General features: G+C 34.9%; 1 protein-coding gene across 3 annotated transcripts; it reads right to left on the bottom strand.

Annotated features, from left to right (window-relative positions):
* Positions 1 to 2,893: 2,893 nt before the first annotated feature.
* Positions 2,894 to 10,198, bottom strand: LOC145043249 (cysteine-rich receptor-like protein kinase 3). Of its 3 annotated transcripts, none has more exons than XM_078991831.1 (8): positions 9,719 to 10,195; positions 5,964 to 6,364; positions 5,774 to 5,890; positions 5,551 to 5,660; positions 4,628 to 4,838; positions 4,101 to 4,332; positions 3,867 to 4,014; positions 2,894 to 3,432 (listed from the first exon to the last, which is right to left on the bottom strand). In XM_078991831.1, the coding sequence occupies exons 1-8, from the start codon at positions 10,066 to 10,068 to the stop codon at positions 3,178 to 3,180; spliced, it is 1,824 nt and encodes a 607-aa protein (XP_078847957.1). In that variant the 5' UTR covers positions 10,069 to 10,195; the 3' UTR covers positions 2,894 to 3,177. The 3 variants fall into 3 exon arrangements, with proteins under 3 accessions (XP_078847957.1, XP_078847959.1, XP_078847958.1); XM_078991833.1 differs by having other exon boundaries at positions 5,964 to 6,329; positions 9,719 to 9,847; XM_078991832.1 differs by having other exon boundaries at positions 3,235 to 3,432; positions 3,895 to 4,014; positions 9,719 to 10,198.
* Between the last annotated feature and the right edge of the window lie 8,584 nt (positions 10,199 to 18,782).

The following is an 18,782-nucleotide window of genomic DNA, read 5'->3' as shown; positions in this document are numbered from 1 at the left end:
GAATCCAAGGACTCCAAACCATAGATCTCTTCCAACTTTACCCTCAAGAACGATCCATTAAGCTTCAAACTCAAACCCTAGGTTCCTTAAAGAGGGTCTTAACCCATTAAGCCCTTAAATTCCCACAACGTTCCAAAACACTGATATGATGTCCCAAGTTGGGCAACTCACGTAAAGTTTCCGACTTTACGCTCATGCATGCTAGAAACACCCTCTATGGCTCGGTTATGGCTTCATAATGGACATATTTCATGAATGGGACCTAGAGGCCAATAAAGTTTGTAACTTTAAGCATCAAGAGGTCATGTAGGGGTCAGATCTACTTCATCAACCCCTGGAAACCTCTTCTCTTTGGACAACTCAACCAAGGTCCCAAAACTCAAGCTAAAACTTCAAGAAGATGAGATCTAATAAGCTACATGTCAAAGTGACGACTTTATACCTCAAAGATGAAGCCATTGATGAAGAGTTTCGGATCTAATAGCTCCTTCTTGTATCCCCAAGATTTATTTCCTTCCAAATGGATTTAAACACACATAACACCCTTAAAATGGCTCACAATCACTCAAAAGTGCGGGTTTCGAGGTTACGGTTTAGGACAATGGAGGCTGGAAATGAGGCCAACTCATGACGTTTAAGTTGTTTAAATAGGGTACAAAATCTTAGAATTAGGTTATCGCAAACCCGTCCAACTCGTCGAGCTAGACCTCCCTAACTTGTCGAGTTGGTCTTCCAAAAACACGCATGACAAATTTCTAACATGTCGAATTCTTCCCATTGAACTCGACGCTTTGTACTTATAAATGAATTTTTATCTTCCTTAACTGACCTTCTAAATTCCGGGTGTTACATTTTGCTTTTATCCGCTTAATAAACTCATCCTAAGACATATTTGCTTCAACATCATCTCCCAAGGTTTGGCATACTCCCTCCCACAAAATAAGGGCTTGACCCCTAAGTACATGCAAAGCATATATAACTTTATGATCATCCTGACATCCACTATCATTGTGAAATTGATTTGTTTTGGTGATCCACTTTATAGCCAATTTTGGGTCACGAATTCCTTCATGTTCACTCGACTTGCACACCATAAATAACTTGAAAAAGCATCCTTTCTTCGAGCGTATTGGAGGATGTGCAACATATTAGGACCCTTGAGGTACGGATAGGTTGATAATTGTTCGTGCACCAATGAAAGATGGTGCACCCCCGACAACCTGCAGCAGATAGTGCACTCGTAGCAGATGGTGCACCCGCAACAGACGGTGTAACATCTTCGATCATTGGAGGTTGTTCGGGTTCTCCCGGATGAGCATCCAAGAACCAATTCATCTTTTGAGATTTCTCTTCTTTTAACTCTTCAATAATCTTCTTAATAGCTTCCATGGTAACTGGTTGAGGATTCCCTCTATGAATGAAAGTCCATTCACGCTCTTGTGGATCTTCACCGCTCCTAGTATGAACCATTCTTAAACCATAAACCACTAGCATACGTGTACTAATTTATGCAATCTAACAATTAAATATCATAAAAGTACCATGTGTAAAGATCCTAAAACACTTTAGTTCTTTCGTTATGTCACATAGTTTAAGCCTAGGTAGGGACAGTCCAAGCTAATTTGCTCAAACTATGGCTCTGATACCAATTGTAACAACTTGTAATTTTTAAAATAAACTTTTACTGACAAATACCACTACATACAACAATATTTTTCACAACATTCTTCTCTTCCTCTATTACATACACAAATTTGTATTGTTTTAAAATCCAAAAACCATGGATCCCAATCAAAATACCACCAACAAATTATCAAAATTGCAAGCCTGATAACGCTTTTGCATTAGATGCAACTCATCTTGGATACCCGAACATGGAATCACCTCGAGGTGGTTTTATGAATTTTCTCTAAAGTGGTTCCCCTATCCAAAAAAAACTCAACTTTTTCAGCAACCATAACAAGCTTTCCCACACTATCAACAACCCTTTTCACAACAATTCCAAACTACTTTCGTAGACCAACAACCTTTCCAACAACAACCTCCACAACCCCAACCTTCACAACCATGTTTTTACCACCCAATTCATCGGATTTTGTAGTCGAAACACAACCTTTACCACCATCCCAACCAAAAAAAAAAGGAAAAAAACCCGTTAAAACAACTCAAACTAATCAAAGCGAAAGGGTGAATTGGACAAAAGAGGAAGAAGATAAGTTAGCACAAGCATGTGTTTCGGATTCCCACGGCCCGTAGAAGGAGATAGTCAAACCTTTAATTGTTTTTGGGAAAAAGTATGAAATGTTTAATGAGAAGTGAAGGTCGAAATCCCAACCAAATTAGTTCGAAGTTGCGCGATTTGAGGCTAGTATGTAGTGAATTCGGCCGAATTTATAACAATCTTAACAACCTACACAAAAGCAGGTCAAGCAATTTCATTGTGTTTAAAGAGGCCATAAATCAATATTGAATAACAAAGGCAACTTGTAAACCTTTTCCATATCTCAAGCACAAACAAGTGTTAGTGGTTCTGTGGTGACACTCACCAAATTGATAGTTAGTGGTGGGTACGCCGGATAGCCTTATGCATAATTTGATAACATAGCAGCGGTGTTGGTTTTATTTTCCCATTTCTCCGCTTTTTTACTCAATTCTTGTTTCCATTTCTCCGCTTATTTTCTCACAATTTCTCCATAATTTATAGAGAATCAAAAGGGTAGAAATGGAAATCATTTTTGCTCATTTTCACATTCTTAGTACTAAACAAACAAGAAAAAAAAGGAATTCTATTTCTCCCATCTTATTTCTTTGTACGAAACACAACCTTAGGTAAAATCATCATTGACTTTTAGTAATACCATTTATTCTATGCAAAAACTAAAAAGGATAGACCTTGTGTAAAAAGAATATTCATTTATTTTTCTATTATAATCAGCATTAAATTTGCTCAATTGAAACAAAAATTGTGGGTTAAAGATGCTATCCCAGGACTGCCTCTACATAGAGCAAAGGAAAATGGGCGATTTAACCAGGATGTTTATGTTTTTACGCCAAAAAATAACAATAAGCTGGTTGGTCTAAGTTCATTTTCCTTTTACCAACATGGACATAAATCCCTAAATTACAAGATCTTTGCAGGATCTAATTTCCTTTGGGTTTTTGCAGAGGTTATTTCTATCAAGATTCTATATGAATCCTTGTATCATGATTGTACCCAAAAGAAGGTCTGATTAGCTGTCTTTTCCCCACTGATTGACCATCTTGAAGCATCAAAACCACTTCACACATGGTTGGTCTCTTCGAAACTGGTGATTGTGTGCACAACAAAGCAATCTCAATGATATTCATCACATGTTCTTGTTCGTATTGTTTCGAGTCCAACGTCTCATCAATGCACTTCTTATGTATTTTCTTTTCATACAACTTCCATGCCTGTTCACCCAATAGTAGCACAACAAATGAAGAGTTCACAATCATGTACTGTAAATAGACAATAAAATATACTAAAATATAAGCAACATTCATGTCTGAAATATTTATATAGAATTATTTTTTATATAAATAGAATGAATAAAACAAGCCCCTATGAACTTGGTTCAAGAAAACTCCAAAAGGGAGAGTACACATTACTATTAGTTGTAATTCAGATCTATCGAGTGTTACATAGATTATTTGATTTTCGTTCTTTTTCTTTCTACATGTTATGTTCCAAGGAGGAATGCATGTTTCTTTCGTATCATTTTTTTTTTCTCTTGTCATGTGCACCTGCTATGTAACTTCTTATTGATTATTATTAATTTGATCTTGCCGGTTACTTAAAAAGCAACAAATAAATATAGGAAATGTGATTAATTTTGGCATCTCACATGTTCCAGAAGGTAATCAGAGGATGACCTATTCACTTCAGTACTCCTTCTGCCACTAATGATTTCAAGAACCACGACTCCAAAACTGTAAGTGTCAACTTTATCCGATAAATGACCTTGAAGTGCATATTCTGGTGCTGTATATCCCCTTACATCGTGAAAAATGAAAGAATTTGATTAGACGCAAACAGATGATTTAAGTAATGTGCAATTTTTATCACAAATCAAGCTTACAATGTCCCAGCAAACTTGGTATTAACATGACTTTGGTCTTCAGGTTGAAACCTTGCCAACCCAAAATCTGCTATCTTGGGCTTAAAATCATCAGTAAGGAGAATATTGCTTGATTTAATATCTCTGTGAATGATTTTGACATGGAATTCATTGTGCAGATGAGCAAGACCCCTAGCTATCCCAAAAATTATCTCATATCGTTGGTTCCAGTCCAAAGTCCCACTTTTTGCACCTCCATTATGAACATATATTAATGGGTCAATGTCATAAATGGGTAACAAACTATTTGTTATTCTAGAAAACACCATTGTTTTTTTTTTTTTTTTACAAAATACCATTCAAATAATGTTTTTTTTTTGTGAACACAAAGTTCCAATTGCTTACCTTATGATAGTTCTGTTTTTCACAATAGAGTTTTATGAAAAGAAAAAGTTTGTTACCCATTTACAACATTAATCTGATGTTAATTAGCATGCCAAATGTTCTAAAATAAAGATTTCAAATGAATAATTGTGAAACCAGCTTACCCCATAAGAATTGATCAAGGCTTCCATTTGGCATATATTCAAGGACTAGAAGTAGATCAGATCCTTCACTGGACCATCCAAGTAGACGTAAAAGATTTCGATGATGAATGTGAGTTATAAGCTTAACTTCATTCTCAAATTCATCTTTTGATCTAGCATGATATACTTGAAGTTTCTTCACGGCTACAACAGTCTTAACATCAAGGTTTCCCTATTAAACAATTCAAGGGGTTGTTTGAATTAGTAAATAATAAGGGAATTTATAATATATTCCCCATATGTTTGTATAACGATGAAAAATGTCGACTTATAACATCTAAACTAAATTGAGTAAATTGCAAGAATGATCTGTGTGGTTTGTCATTTTCTATGGATCAGGTCACTAGAAGATGCTTTTTGTGTAAAATAAATGTACTTATGGAAAGTAAAATGCCTAAAGGGAAAATTACTCATTTCACTTGTGGTTTTAATCCCTATGGAAGGGTTTTCATCCTTATGGCACAGCTGCAGTTTGGTTTTGATCCCTTTCCAAAGTAAAACTAAATGACTTAATAATATATATTGACTTAATAATATATATATATATATATATATATATATATATATATATATATATATATACACACACGATGATAAAAAATATAGTAAAAAAATTATCTAAATGGAAAATTATTCAATCTCCTATATGCCCTTTTATGTCATTTTACATTTCAGCTAGTTTTTTACCAAACGTCCAAAAGTCATTTTTTATCGGCTAGCAACTACCAGCTAGCTTTTCAGCTATGAACTAGCAGCCAGCTTTTCAGTTACTCCACCAAACATTGCCGAAACGCATTGTATAAATTTTTCTCAAACTTTCCAAAGTTTACTATAACAGATTAATAATTTTAGCAATCTAAGATGGAAAGTTCTATCTTATTTACCTTGAACACTTCACCAAAACCTCCTCTACCCAGAATATTTTCTTCACAAAAATTATTGGTTGCCAATTGCAGATCGCGATAACTGTACATTACTGCCCCCTTCAAATCCACTGCATCCCACGCATAACATTGTCCACAAGTATATAGATAGATTTTTCATCATTACTATGAAATTAATTATCATATTGTATAGGGAAAATATTTGTACATGAAAAATATTCACCTTGTTCAGTATTTTTAGCCTTCCGTAGTCGATACAATAACCAGAACACAACGATAAGGATAAAAAGAACTACACCAGCAAGAGTTCCACCAAGTATAGTTGCCTTACTTGAATTCCCTATCATATAATCATATAAAGTTATCAACCGATATCCCATTTTGTTTCAGGATATTGAAAGAAGTGGCCTCACCCTTTAAGACACTTGTCACGTCTGTTGTTGTCTGGTTAAATAATGGAGTCTTTGAATATCTGGCAAAACATCCCATGTTGAAAAACCTTCCTTCTTTACTTGGAAGGCAATTATTTGATTTGTTGTACGCTGTATTCATGCATGTTTGACAAACAGTCTTGTTTCCAACACACTGTCCAATCCCATACATGGTTGCATCTTCACTTGTGATTTCCTTTGTCAATGCTACATAGAAATTAAAGGCTTTTGGAGTAGCATTTCGAAGATCTGATAACAAACTATCTACAACTGGTTTGAAAGTTGTTATGGATGCTAGTTGAGTGCCACATGTTGAAAATGGAGTGCCAGTACCATCTTGAGTGACATCTGGTTTATTATAGAAGTCAGCAAAGTCTTCGTACCTTAACAACAAAGGACGTACAAGATTTAGGACTTATTCTTTTTCCTAAGGGGTTAATGCCTTTTAAGGGTAACAAACGTTATCTCGTGTATACATTTAGTCGGTTATGTTTTTATATTTATATATATATATATATATATATATATATATATATATATATATATATATATATATATATGAACATTAAACTTCCTTTTTTGTACACGTTTAGTCACTTTTTTTTATTGTACACACACAGCATGTGCACAAAATATTCATAATAAAGTGATATCATCAATAGTGTCAGATCTTTATGTTTATGTGGTTTGTTTGTAGTGTAGATAGTTCATTAACATTATGATCAATGAATATTATTTTGTGGGTATCTTTGCTTTGTGATTTGTTTTGATTAGTTTTGTTTCGTTTCGATAGTTGTTATTATGAAGGGGAGCGTTCGTCGATCCCAACAAGTGATATATAAGCCCGGTTTCGATTGGATATTGTTAGGAAGTAAAACGGATAACTTGCAAAACTGTAAGCACACAAGACACAGTATTTACATGGTGACCTACGTCTACGGGCAGGAGGGGAGTATTCTTTTATTTCAGAGCTCTCAAACAGAGGTTACAAGTACAATTACACAGAGATTTGACTATCACTCTAGAATTCAATATACAAAATGACCTAGCATGCATCCTTATTTATACTTAAGGGATCAGACCTAAAACCCTAATGGGCCAAGCCCATTAGCCCATGAAAAGTGTCAACCAATCACAATATGTCATGCAACATCTTCTGGAACATTCATCCATGTCATACAACCCATGAAAATCAGCAACACACATAATGGAGCACCTTGTGTCATAGTGGAGCAACATGATGTATAAGTGGTGTATCATGAACACAAATGGCCTAATAACCATCATGGTGACACAACATGGTGTAATCCTTGAGCAACACCAACTTCTGAGAATCTTTGAACGATCTTGAGCAGCATAAAGGACTTCATAGCATACTTGGCTCATCAAGGACCAAGATGGTCCAACTTGTACCATCATGGCGCAACAGGGATATGGATGGTGCAGGAGACTTCAAGTGTGGCGCAAGAACATCAGTATTGGAGCAACAACACCACCTTGTCGCAACAGGAACACACATGGTACAACAAGTTCATGCATGGAGCAAGAGCATACTCCATGGCTCAACAGGAATACCTCATAGCGCAAGAAGGATCCTCATGGCACAAGAGAAACTCCTCATGATGCAACAGGGGGCATAATGGCGCAAGAAGGAATTCCATTGGTGTAATAACATCCTTCTTGGCCCATCCCTTAAACATATAACGTAACAAGGTTCCTTTGTTGCTCCATATCACCCCCGAGTTCTCCAAAACTCTTCCAATTGCTCCAAACCCCCTTCTATATGATCCATTCCTTTGGCACTTGATCCGTTTCTTTGTCAGACGATCTAATCCTTTCTCAGATGAATCGTTCCTTTGTAACATGCTCCATAAACCCCAAGTGCTCCATTTAGTTTCAAGAGCTCCAAATGCTCCATGAACATGATCTAAATGCTCGATTCATATATAATAGATACTAAACATGTGGTATCATAGATTGGAATTCGGTGTATTAGAGGTTATGTGTACACTCTTCATCCATTTCGGATAGCAGTTTGATATGGCATGCCAAGTGTTTCAGTCAAAGTTCTCATTTGTTTGTTTATATTGATAATCAAACTTGTTAAAAAGATTTTTCTTCATGTTATTATGTAGACTATTCTTTTAAAGTTACCTCGCTTGCTCAATTCGGGCAAACTTGACGTAATCTTGAACCATTAGGATTTTGGTGTGGATTGAATTCATTGTGGGTTTTAGGTCGTTGTTTCAGTCCCTGCATATATTGTGGATCATCATTGTGTTTGACCATCTATTGATGATTCATCAAATCTAGAATGGAAAGATTATAGACTTTGGGTTATCTATCAACATTTTGTTGTGTAACATGTCTAATTTGGATTCGTATTTAAATTTTTCTTGGTTTTATGTGAGGATTATTTCGGAGGGATATCTATTGTTCTTGCTTGTGATGCAAAGCATATTGACGACTTAGCAGAAGTGTTTATCGATAAGTGGGAGAAGGACGAACAGAGCAGCGACAAAATGAAGAAACCAACCTTTGGTCGGAGACAGAAGCATCAACATTAGCAAGTTGATCCGCAAGCATTTCCGACTATTAACAATAAGACAAAATATCATGGAAACTATCTAAATGAACATGGCTACATTGATTTTTTAGGTAACGGCTTGTTATTGTTTGTTATCTTGAAAGATGTTTTGATGGTGAGTAGTACTATTGTCTAAGATGGTGCCACAGATTCATTAGAGCACTATACATTCCAACCAAGTCCACAAATTTGTTTTGGCAGTATATGCTAGTGGGAGAATGTGACCAAGAACTTCATGCGGTAGTGTATCTGAAAAAGCTCGAACCAAGAGGGTTATTGTCCTTTTTCCATCTTTAAAGTGATTGGAAAAAGGGTCGGTCATTGTTAGTGTATCTCATATCGATGTGACATATTCTTATAAGTGGCTATATATGTTGGAGTCTCCCTTCTCTCTACAAGGGCTATTTTTAGAGAGAATCTCAGGGCTCCACATATATTTACATGGTGATGAGAATCAGTGTCCCGCACCTTGTGGCCCAGCACAACCATGTCTATCCTAAACGAGCCTCCAACTTTGAGGGAACATCGGTGCGACACGGCCTTATAAGCGGCTATACATGTTCGAGTCTCCATTCTCTCCACAAGGGCTTTTTTGGAGAGGCAATCATGGGGCTCCACATATATTTAAAGTCATGGACCTCATGGTATGGGATTAGAATGGTGAAGAGGGTAAGAAGATAAGAAGAAAGGAACCACGTTGGTGGAGGTCAGAGAGGAGGGAAAGGGGTTCAAGAAGGGATCGAGATTGATTAAAGTTGAGTCTTGATAATCACAAAAGATTCTTGATCAAGAATGTGGGATCAAGGTAGATGTGTGATAAACAGAAAATAGAGGACAGATAAGATCAAAGTGAACAGAGAATAGGAAAGAGAATTTCATTTGGTTGTCTAGTGTGGGTATCCGAATTTGATCAGCTCCAGATGCTGTTAACAGAAAGACAGAGTGCATATGATCGATTATGAAGAGAGGAGAGAAGAGGGTTATTAGTAAAGGTTTTAGGGTATTTATAGAAAATCCCACAAAATCCTAATCTAATACTAATAGTTGAGGATGTGTTCGAATAATGTACTCATATAATCAGATTCCTATCTGAGAGTTTTCTACTAGAGATAATAGTTAACCATGAAACTGTAAATAGATAAAACGTTACCTGGCAAAGCAGTTATCGAAGACAACATAAGCACCAAGGCCAGCTGTGCACATGCCAGATTCAGAAGGGCCGGCCTCTGAACAAACCACACACTGATCGGTAGAGAGGTAGTTCCGGCACTGAGATTCTTCATACACCGTGTCATCAAAACTAGTATTAAGTACTTCAATCCTGAGTTCAGCAAGGGTAGAGGCTTTGCGATTCTTGATAAAATTTGGCAGATTTATTGTAGATGTGTTAATCGCCAAAACGGTAGGATGGGAATTGTTAGTATTGATATCATGATCCGTTGACTGTGAAATTCCTCGCTCAGTCAACAAAAACACAAGCAACAACACCAACACAACCATCGCCTGCCGTCAGACAACTGAGGACGGAGAACCTCAACGACAGATGCTTTGGTTTCGCAAGGGTCTTCGGCTGTCTTGGGGTAGGGGTTTCTTGTTTCTTTGAACTGTTAATTTATTTAATTAGTTTTTTACCCGTTGCCCTTCATCCGATTGATTATTTCATATAAATGCTTATCATCCGTTGACTATTTCCTGTTGAATATACATTATTGAAAATAAATGTCTATTATAACATAGTTGATTATTCCTATAAGTTAATACTCATTGTTGCCTATACTTATTGTTTGAATACTCTCTCGTTAGTTAAAGGTGTATTAGGTTATCCACATCAGTCCAATGCTACTAACCTTTCAATTGTGTCATATCAACTTTGCAATGACTGAATAAGTGCAATAACACTCATCTTTTAAATGTGGTTCCCACTACTACATCAACAATTACTTTATATTTATATATATACATATATATATATATATATATATATATATATATATATATACATATATATATATATGTATATATATATATATATATATATATATATGGGCTCAAATGTTTCTAGCAACTATTGTGTACATGAATACACCAATAGGAATTTAGGAATAATTAAATAATTAAAAAATGTAATAAAGGTAATTATGTAATTTTAGCATGATAATTAAAATAAAATCCCTTAATTCTTGGAAATTACCATAAAAATCTCTTTGACCAACTATTAAACCCTAGCCTCTCATATCATATGTATTCTACTTCTGCTTCCCTATTGCATCTTCCATCGACAACAACAAAATCGTATCCTCCCCCTTCCATTGACCTTCGGCCGCATCAGTTGAGTTTTAATGCACACGTCGACCATAACCCTGCTACGACCAACAAATTTTACAAAACTGAGGGAGTGAATGATAATCAAAATACCACTACCAGTAACAACGAATTCAAACAACTTCTATTTCTTAAGACGCCCAAAGGTTAGTTATATGTCCTCTATTTCTTATTCAACTTAATCGATTTCTTCTACCTTAATTTCTGATTCGTTGGAAGTTTCATCTTTGAAGAATCGAGACTTATTCACTTTGAGTCAAAATTTATTTATGATTCTGATTGAGTATGTATCAATTGATTGGTTTTAAAATTGATTTATGATTTTGCACCTTGAATCTAATTGCTATCTGAAATTGCACATGGTTTTTACCTTGTTGTTGAATCTGATGTCGATCTTGACATCTTAATTTGCTATGTGTAATCTGAAAGTGTAACTTCCACCCACCAGATGTTCGACATAATGCCAACATTGCATCATTCTTCCTTAAACATTCTACATATTCTTATGTGATAATGATTTCTTTTGATTTATTTTAGATACTGTAAGTTATGTATACCTTAAATATTTTAAGCATTGTTGTTTACGTTTATTTATTCTATGTATGTTGGTTTGATAAAATGTTCACTTGAAATTATTCTACTTATTCTAGTGTATGTTGTATACTAGTTATTCTAACTACTTTTACTTATGTTTTATGTTCTGTGTTGAATATTTTATATATTCTAATCAAGCTTCAATTGCTACAGATGATGAAAGATACACTATTATTCTACTAATTTGATTGTATGTTGTATTGCTTTAATTAAAATATCACTAATCAAGCTTCTAATTGCAGCAAAAGATGGACCAATTGTTGATCAATTGCTGAATTAGTTTTCAGTTTAAGCTAATTAAGCTAATTCTGTGAGAATGACATTCTTTCCTCATCGTTGGGTGTTTATTCTTATCTTCAATTATTTCATTCTTTAAGAATAGTTATTTCATTCTTGAAGAATAATTTGTATCTAATATATTCTTCTATTTGAATAATGTGTAGAGAGTATAATAATCTTGGAAAATCACATAAGAATGATTCTGCCAAAATTGTATTTCTGGTATAATCACATAAGAATGATTATGGTAGAATCACATAAGAATGGTTTTGCAAGGGTTGTATTGCAATTGGCTAAAGTTTTAACATGATTTTTGTTTCTTATGTTTTTCAAATGTTTCAAGTTTTACCTAGGGATCACTTACCATCCTCAAGTTTATCTCCTTTTTGTAGCTCCTTGTATAGAATCATTCTCATGCAATACAATTCTGACAGAATGCCAATCTCACAAAATGTCAATCTCAAAGAATGCTAGCATATTTTGAAGTGGCTTAGAGGTCAAACATACACAAGACATCTATAAACGAAACAAGAAAGTGAATGATGATTCTTTCAAGAACGCCAATATTTTTTTTTTGCAAGAGATTTCAAGAATAAATGTAATTTATGTTCATAGTTGTATTCTTTAATAATGAATATAATCACTTATTCTAAACTATTAAACTTCGTCTTATATAAAATTTATATTCATTAAAAATTATTGGTCTTATGTGTGTTTATAATATTATGTTCATATTTGTATACAATTCTGACAGAATTACAAAATATCATTCTAACAAAATAACATTCTGATAGAATAAAATCGGTTTATTCTTATAGATTACGTTTGAAATTGAATTAATTTGAAAAAAAATCAGATTTTTTATATCAAAATCATTAATTATCCCATAAATCTCGACTTTTCCTTTTTTAAATTCATCTTAATTGACTAAAATGCCCTTATGCTGAATTTTGTGTGATTATATGGTACATTTTACCCTATTATACTATCATAGACCATCAGCCTTTGATTATATTCCATCCGATGGTCCGGATCTGTGCATTCTGGCACACAATAGTTACTAAAAACAAAATAACCTAACCCTATATATATATATATATATATATATATATATATATATATATATATATAGTTAGGATTAAATGTGAACAAATATAGTGTGAGTGTATGACCTTTTTTTGACCATTGGATTATAAAAATGAATGGTTAAGATGAAGAGTGGCATGTGGTAATTAATTGGAAAATTTTTAATTATTTTAAATATAAAAATAATCAATAAGGATAAACTGGACATTTTATTTAAAAAAAAAAAGATTAGGAAAATCCATACATTAAGGAATACTAACCAAAAGTTCAGGAACATTTGTATCGTTTAAATCAGATGAAGATTTTTTTTTAAAAGTTGATTATTGTTCGTCCGTTCTTAAAAAGATGGTATAATAATTTATCTGATGTGCACGGAAGTACCCACTAATTTTAATATTTATAATCTAACAAACTTAGACTAACTATGCACTTGTAGGCAGTATACCTAGTCAGATTACTATATAGTTTGGGTAAGTCGGGTGTCGATCACAGGGAACGGTGTTATTAATTAATCTATTTACTACGAAATTAATCTAATTATTAACAAACTACAAAGGGTTGTTATCTGATTTTGCAAGATCATACTAACTTAACTCAAATTCAATTAATAATTAAAAACACTCTTATCTAATTCGAATTCACTTCCTCCTTATGGCTAACAAATAATTATGGATTATTAAGTTGGTTGTTATTATATTAGTAATTTAGGTCTAAATTTACCAATAGTTAATTAATTCATGTAAAACTATGTATGGTCACACACAATTAAACACAGAACTAATTATGTTTACGAATATGCTATGTACGATTTAACATGCAAACATAATTATGGTCATAATCTATGTTCTCTAGCACAGCAAAGTTAATTACTTCAATTGCTAACTAAGATTTTGGTTGATCCTAGCTCTAGCAATTCAATGTTCACTAAATTACTAGGTTATCAAGTTCATGCAGTTAATGGTCACTAAGCTACATATAACATGAATTTAAGCAACTAAGGCAACAACATAAGCATGTTAGGTAACAATAAATCAAACACAAGCAATTCACCAACTAAATAAATCCATATAAAATTATGCTATTCATAAGTTAGAAGCTTCATCTAGCTAGATAAGAGTAGCTAGATTCAGTTGCTCATAGTAGCAACTAACACATAAACACAACTCAAATAAGAAAACATGTTGATAAGTATCAAACAATTAACTTAATTAAAGACTTTTACTCTTTTGGTGTTGAAAACACTTTTTCCAGGACCTTTCTTCTGCTGTAAATCACCACCTGCAACTTTTTTCTTCAGCAAAAAGTCTCCAAAATTGTAATGGGCAAAGGTATTCATAATGTCTTAAAATTTCTCATTCACATCGTTAAATTTTAAGTCTCACGTCGTGAACTCGAGATAATCGTGATCGGCAAGGATTCCTTCACCTGGATGCTTATCTTCTAAAACTCTCTACTCACATCGTGAATCATGAACTGTTCACGTCGTGAGTACATTTTTTGGGTGTTTTTTCGTTCTTCTTTTCTTCAAGCCCCCTAAAGTTTCAAGTATTGTCACTTTTGGTCTCTTTCTTTGAAAATACTTCTATTTGGGTGCACATAACAATTTATCCTTATAAGTACCATAATTATGTGCAAATAACCAAAATATTAAATAAAATGTAGATCAATATTGCCTAAAACTATGTATAAATATGGCAATATCAAAATACCCCACACTTAGGCTTTGGTTGCCCTCAAGCAAATCTACTTATTTAAATTTAAACCTTCATCACTAGCATTTCATAGAATAATCCAATTCCAGTTCAGCCATTATGCCAAGACCTCAACGCATGCATTTGTGTCTAAATTTTCCTAAATGACCCCCATACTTTAAATACTCACAATCTTCATAAACAATTACCCACTTCTTTCGAACAATGCATATTTTATGCAACCCTCCGAATCCATCCTCAGAGAGCTTTCTAACCTCGAGATATTTTTGTAAAGCTACCCAAGCATACCTAAACTAGAGAATTAAAACTTTTTAGAAGATACCACAACTTGGAGCTCTTGAATTCTTCTTTTCTTTAATGTTTGATCTTTCACTTCTTTGAATTCACTTCTTTCATGATTTTTGGCATCTTCAAATTTTTGATTCTTTAGAACTTTTTATCTTTGATCTTCATACTTTGATAGCTCTAAAATTCTTCAAGAATTTTTACTTTTCGGTAATTTCTCTCTCTCTTTTTTTTACATGTATAACTCACTTTATTTTTGTCACTCAAAAACCTACATGCTTAAGCAGTGGCACTTAACTTCAACCTTTATTGGTTAAGACATATCTTTCCTGGATACATTTCAGGTTTAGGCTGCTAAACATATTGCATTCCTCAAACTAAGCAGGGTTATGTTTTTGTTCCATGATCTCACTAAAACAAGGGACGCCACAAATGCATTATAACGTATATCGAATCAACTAAACATTTGAGCTCTTATCGGATCATTCCACTAGCAAGTACAATTCAAATTATTACTACTAGATCCAATTAATAAAAATTTAAAAATTTACCAAATTATATAGCAATTTACTTTTTCTACCTCCTACCCCATACTTATTGCATACAATGCCCTCATTGTATGCTTAAAATAATATAAAAATGGAGCCAAAAACTTGATGTGCACGGGAGTACCCACTAATTTTAATATTTATAACCTAACAAACTTAGACTAACTATGCACTTGTAGGCAGTGTACCTAGTCAGATTACAATATAGCTTGGGTAAGTCGGGTGTCGATCACAGGGAACTGTGTTATTAATTAATTTATTTACTATTAAATTAATCTAATTATTAACAAACTAAAAAGGGGTCTTATCTGATTTTGCAAGATCAGACTTACTTAACTCAAATTCAATCAATAATTAAAAACACTCTTATCTAGTTCAAATCTACTTCGTCCTTATGGCTAGCAAATAATTATGGATTATTAAGTTGGTTGTTATTATATTAGTAATTTAGGTATAATTTTACCAATAGTTAATTAATTCATGTAAAACTATGTATGGTCACACACAATTAAACACAGTAACCAATTATGTTTATGAATATGCTATGTACGATTTCTCATGCAAACATAATTATGGTCATAATCTATGTTCTCTAGAACAGCAAAGTTAATTACTTCAATTCAATGTTCACTAAATTAGTAGGTTATCAAGTTCATGCAGTTAATGGTCACTAAGCTACAAATAACATGAATTTAAGCAACTAAGGCAACAACATAAGCATGCTAGGTAACAATAAATCAAACACAAGCAATTCACCAACTAAATAAATCCATATAAAATTATGCTATTCATAAGTTTAAAGCTTCATCAAGCAAGATAAGAGTAGCTAGATTCAGCTGCTCATAGTAGCAACTAACACATAAACACAACTTAAATAAGAAAACATGTTCACAAGTATCAAACAATTAACTTAATTAAAGACTTTTACTCTTTTGGTGTTGAAAACCCTTTTTCCAGGACCTTTCTTCTGCTGCAAATCGCCTCCCAGAACTTCTTTCTTTAGCCAAAAGTCTCCAAAATCGTAATGGGCAAAGGTATTTATAATATCTTAAAATTTCTCGTTCACATCGTGAAAATTTAAGTCTCACGTCGTGAACTCGAGATAATCGTGATCGGCAAGGATTCCTTCACCCGTATGCTTATTGTAACATCCGGATTTTACCAGGTATCTTGTAAATCTAATTTTATCATATTGTGAGAGGGACTCGGCGAGTTGGAGCTCAGACTCGCCGAGTAGAGACGCAGAATTGAACATTGGTGCGCGCCTGGACTCGGCGAGTCCAGGATATGGACTCGGCGAGTCTGCGCTGTGTAATGAAACCCTAAATCTCCGGGTTTGAGGCCTATTTAAAGGGCCTTATGGCCGTCATTTGTGCTCACCCAACCCTCAGTGAGTGATCCTTGTGTTCTTGAGCTATTTGTGAAGAGAAAGGAGCCATTCTTGATCTTGTGTGTGTTATTTAGCAAGAAGAAGGAGACCCTAGGCAAGAGGAAGCAAAGGAGGTTGCTATTTCGTGAATTTGGAGCTTAGATCATCACTCTAGAGGTATTGTCTCAGACCATTTTCTGTTTAGTGAAGCATGATGCAATTTAGGGCTTGTGGTGGTCATTTATGGGATGATTTGATGCCCATTGGTTCCCTCTTTGAGTTGAGGCCATGGATCTGGATCCATAGAGGTCCAGAGAGCCTCACTCATCAAGCTTTATGAGTGATAATAGAGTCTTTGACCTTGTGTTGTAGTATTTGAGTCATAAACATCATATATGGTCATATAGAGGTTGTATGTGCATCAAGATTGTAACTTTACGTGCTAAATGAGCTTGGAGGGACTGGATCTATGGATTAATGAACTGGATCTGACCTTTAGAGCAAGATTGAGTCAGTGCATGGCATGGACTCACCGAGTCCGAAGAACAGACTCGGCGAGTAGCATGAATGTTGCCCGACCACACTGTGAGTGGCCTCGCCGAGTTGGGAAAGGTGGACTCAGTGAGTCAAGGGGGAGTCAGAATGGACAGGTGGACTAAGTCTAACTGGACTCGCCGAGTTGTTCTTGAGACTCGGTGAGTTGAGTCGTGGTGGCCCCACAACTCGTGCCAGGTGGAACTCGTCGAGTTGAGGGAATGCTCGACGTGTCAAGGGAGGATTCCAGGGAAATTGGTGTACACGCCCAGACTCACCGAGTCCAGTCAAAGTTGACCGTTGACCGTTGACCAGCGTTGACCTAGATTGACTTGTTATAGTGTGGTCAACCCTAGTTGGGAAAGTGTTAATTAGAGGTGTATTGTGCTATAGGGGACGACAGCTCGACAGGTCGAGTGATTAGCGATTTCAGGTTTATGATTTACCGAGACACGCGAGGTGAGTCTTCTCACTATACTTTACCTTGAGTAGGTAACCAGAGTTATGTGATAGAGTATTTGTATGCTATGTATGTTATGTGTTGTACTGCATGATTTCTATGTAATTTATGTGGTGCATGTTTATCAGAGCTAGAACCTGAGGGTTCACAGAGTTTGGGTGCACGGACCCACAGAGTTATAGCCTAGAGTGGCTAATACGTGTTATATGTAGTATTTTGGGGTACTCACTAAGCCTTGTGCTTACAGTGTTGATGTTATTGTTTCAGGTACTAGTGACGACCGCGGGAAGGCGCCGGCTTGATCCGTACACACACACATTCGGAGCTTGATATCATGATCTTGGGATTTTGTATTGTCTTGTTTGGATAATTAAAATGGTTGTTTAATGAATATCAATGGAATTATGTTTTATAAAAATTGAAAAATTTGTTTTGAAAATTTTCGGTGTTACAAATTGGTATCAGAGCCTTGGTTTGAGGGATTCGGGTACACCTTCGGGGGTATTTGAACTCAAACTGAGGAATTGAAGAGATATTTCAAAATAAAACCAAAGTTTTCTAAGAGTAAAAGATTTTCCAGGAAGAAACGTGTGTACGATCAACCAGCGCCCGAACGGTGAATTCCCAAAATACCTTTATATTATGTGATAATTATTATTAATGTGATGTATTTGCATGCTAGAGTAGGCTAGGTATTGCTAATAGGACTAGAGTGGCCTGTTTTGTGATGCCTTAGCCTAGGGAGGGGTGAGCTGCTATGAGATGCTGAGAGTAATTAGGTAGCAGCTAGGACTTTGTGTGAGACCTGTTACAGAGTGATTTAAGTATAATAGAGTACTTGGGGATTGGGATTCGAAGAGGAAGATTTGGGGTGTGTACTGAGACGGTGCGGACAGTAGTATTGGGCCCGTACTACTGAAAGCACCGGTGCGGTACACAGTCCAAATAAGAATCTTGGGATACCAAGAATCAAGGAGGGGTGGATTGTCGAATGTAAGAGTGTTCGAGTAAATTCTAATTATCGC

This window comes from Lactuca saligna, chromosome 4 (assembly GCF_052625555.1).
Source record: "Lactuca saligna cultivar CGN05327 chromosome 4, ASM5262555v1, whole genome shotgun sequence".
Lineage (NCBI taxonomy): Eukaryota > Viridiplantae > Streptophyta > Magnoliopsida > Asterales > Asteraceae > Lactuca > Lactuca saligna.
The sequence above is the reverse complement of the archived record's forward strand: the minus strand, read 5'-3'. Positions and strand labels throughout refer to the sequence as shown.

Coding starts and splice junctions, on each gene's coding strand:
- LOC145043249 (XM_078991831.1), bottom strand. CDS start 10,068: ATGGTTGTGTTGGTGTTGTTGCTTGTGTTTTTGTTGACTGAGCGAGGA. Junction 4,839..5,550: donor GTTTTGGTGAAGTGTTCAAG/GTAAATAAGATA, acceptor ATTGTTTAATAG/GGAAACCTTGATGTTAAGAC. Junction 3,433..3,866: donor CTGATTACCTTCTGGAACAT/GTGAGATGCCAA, acceptor TTGGGTGAACAG/GCATGGAAGTTGTATGAAAA.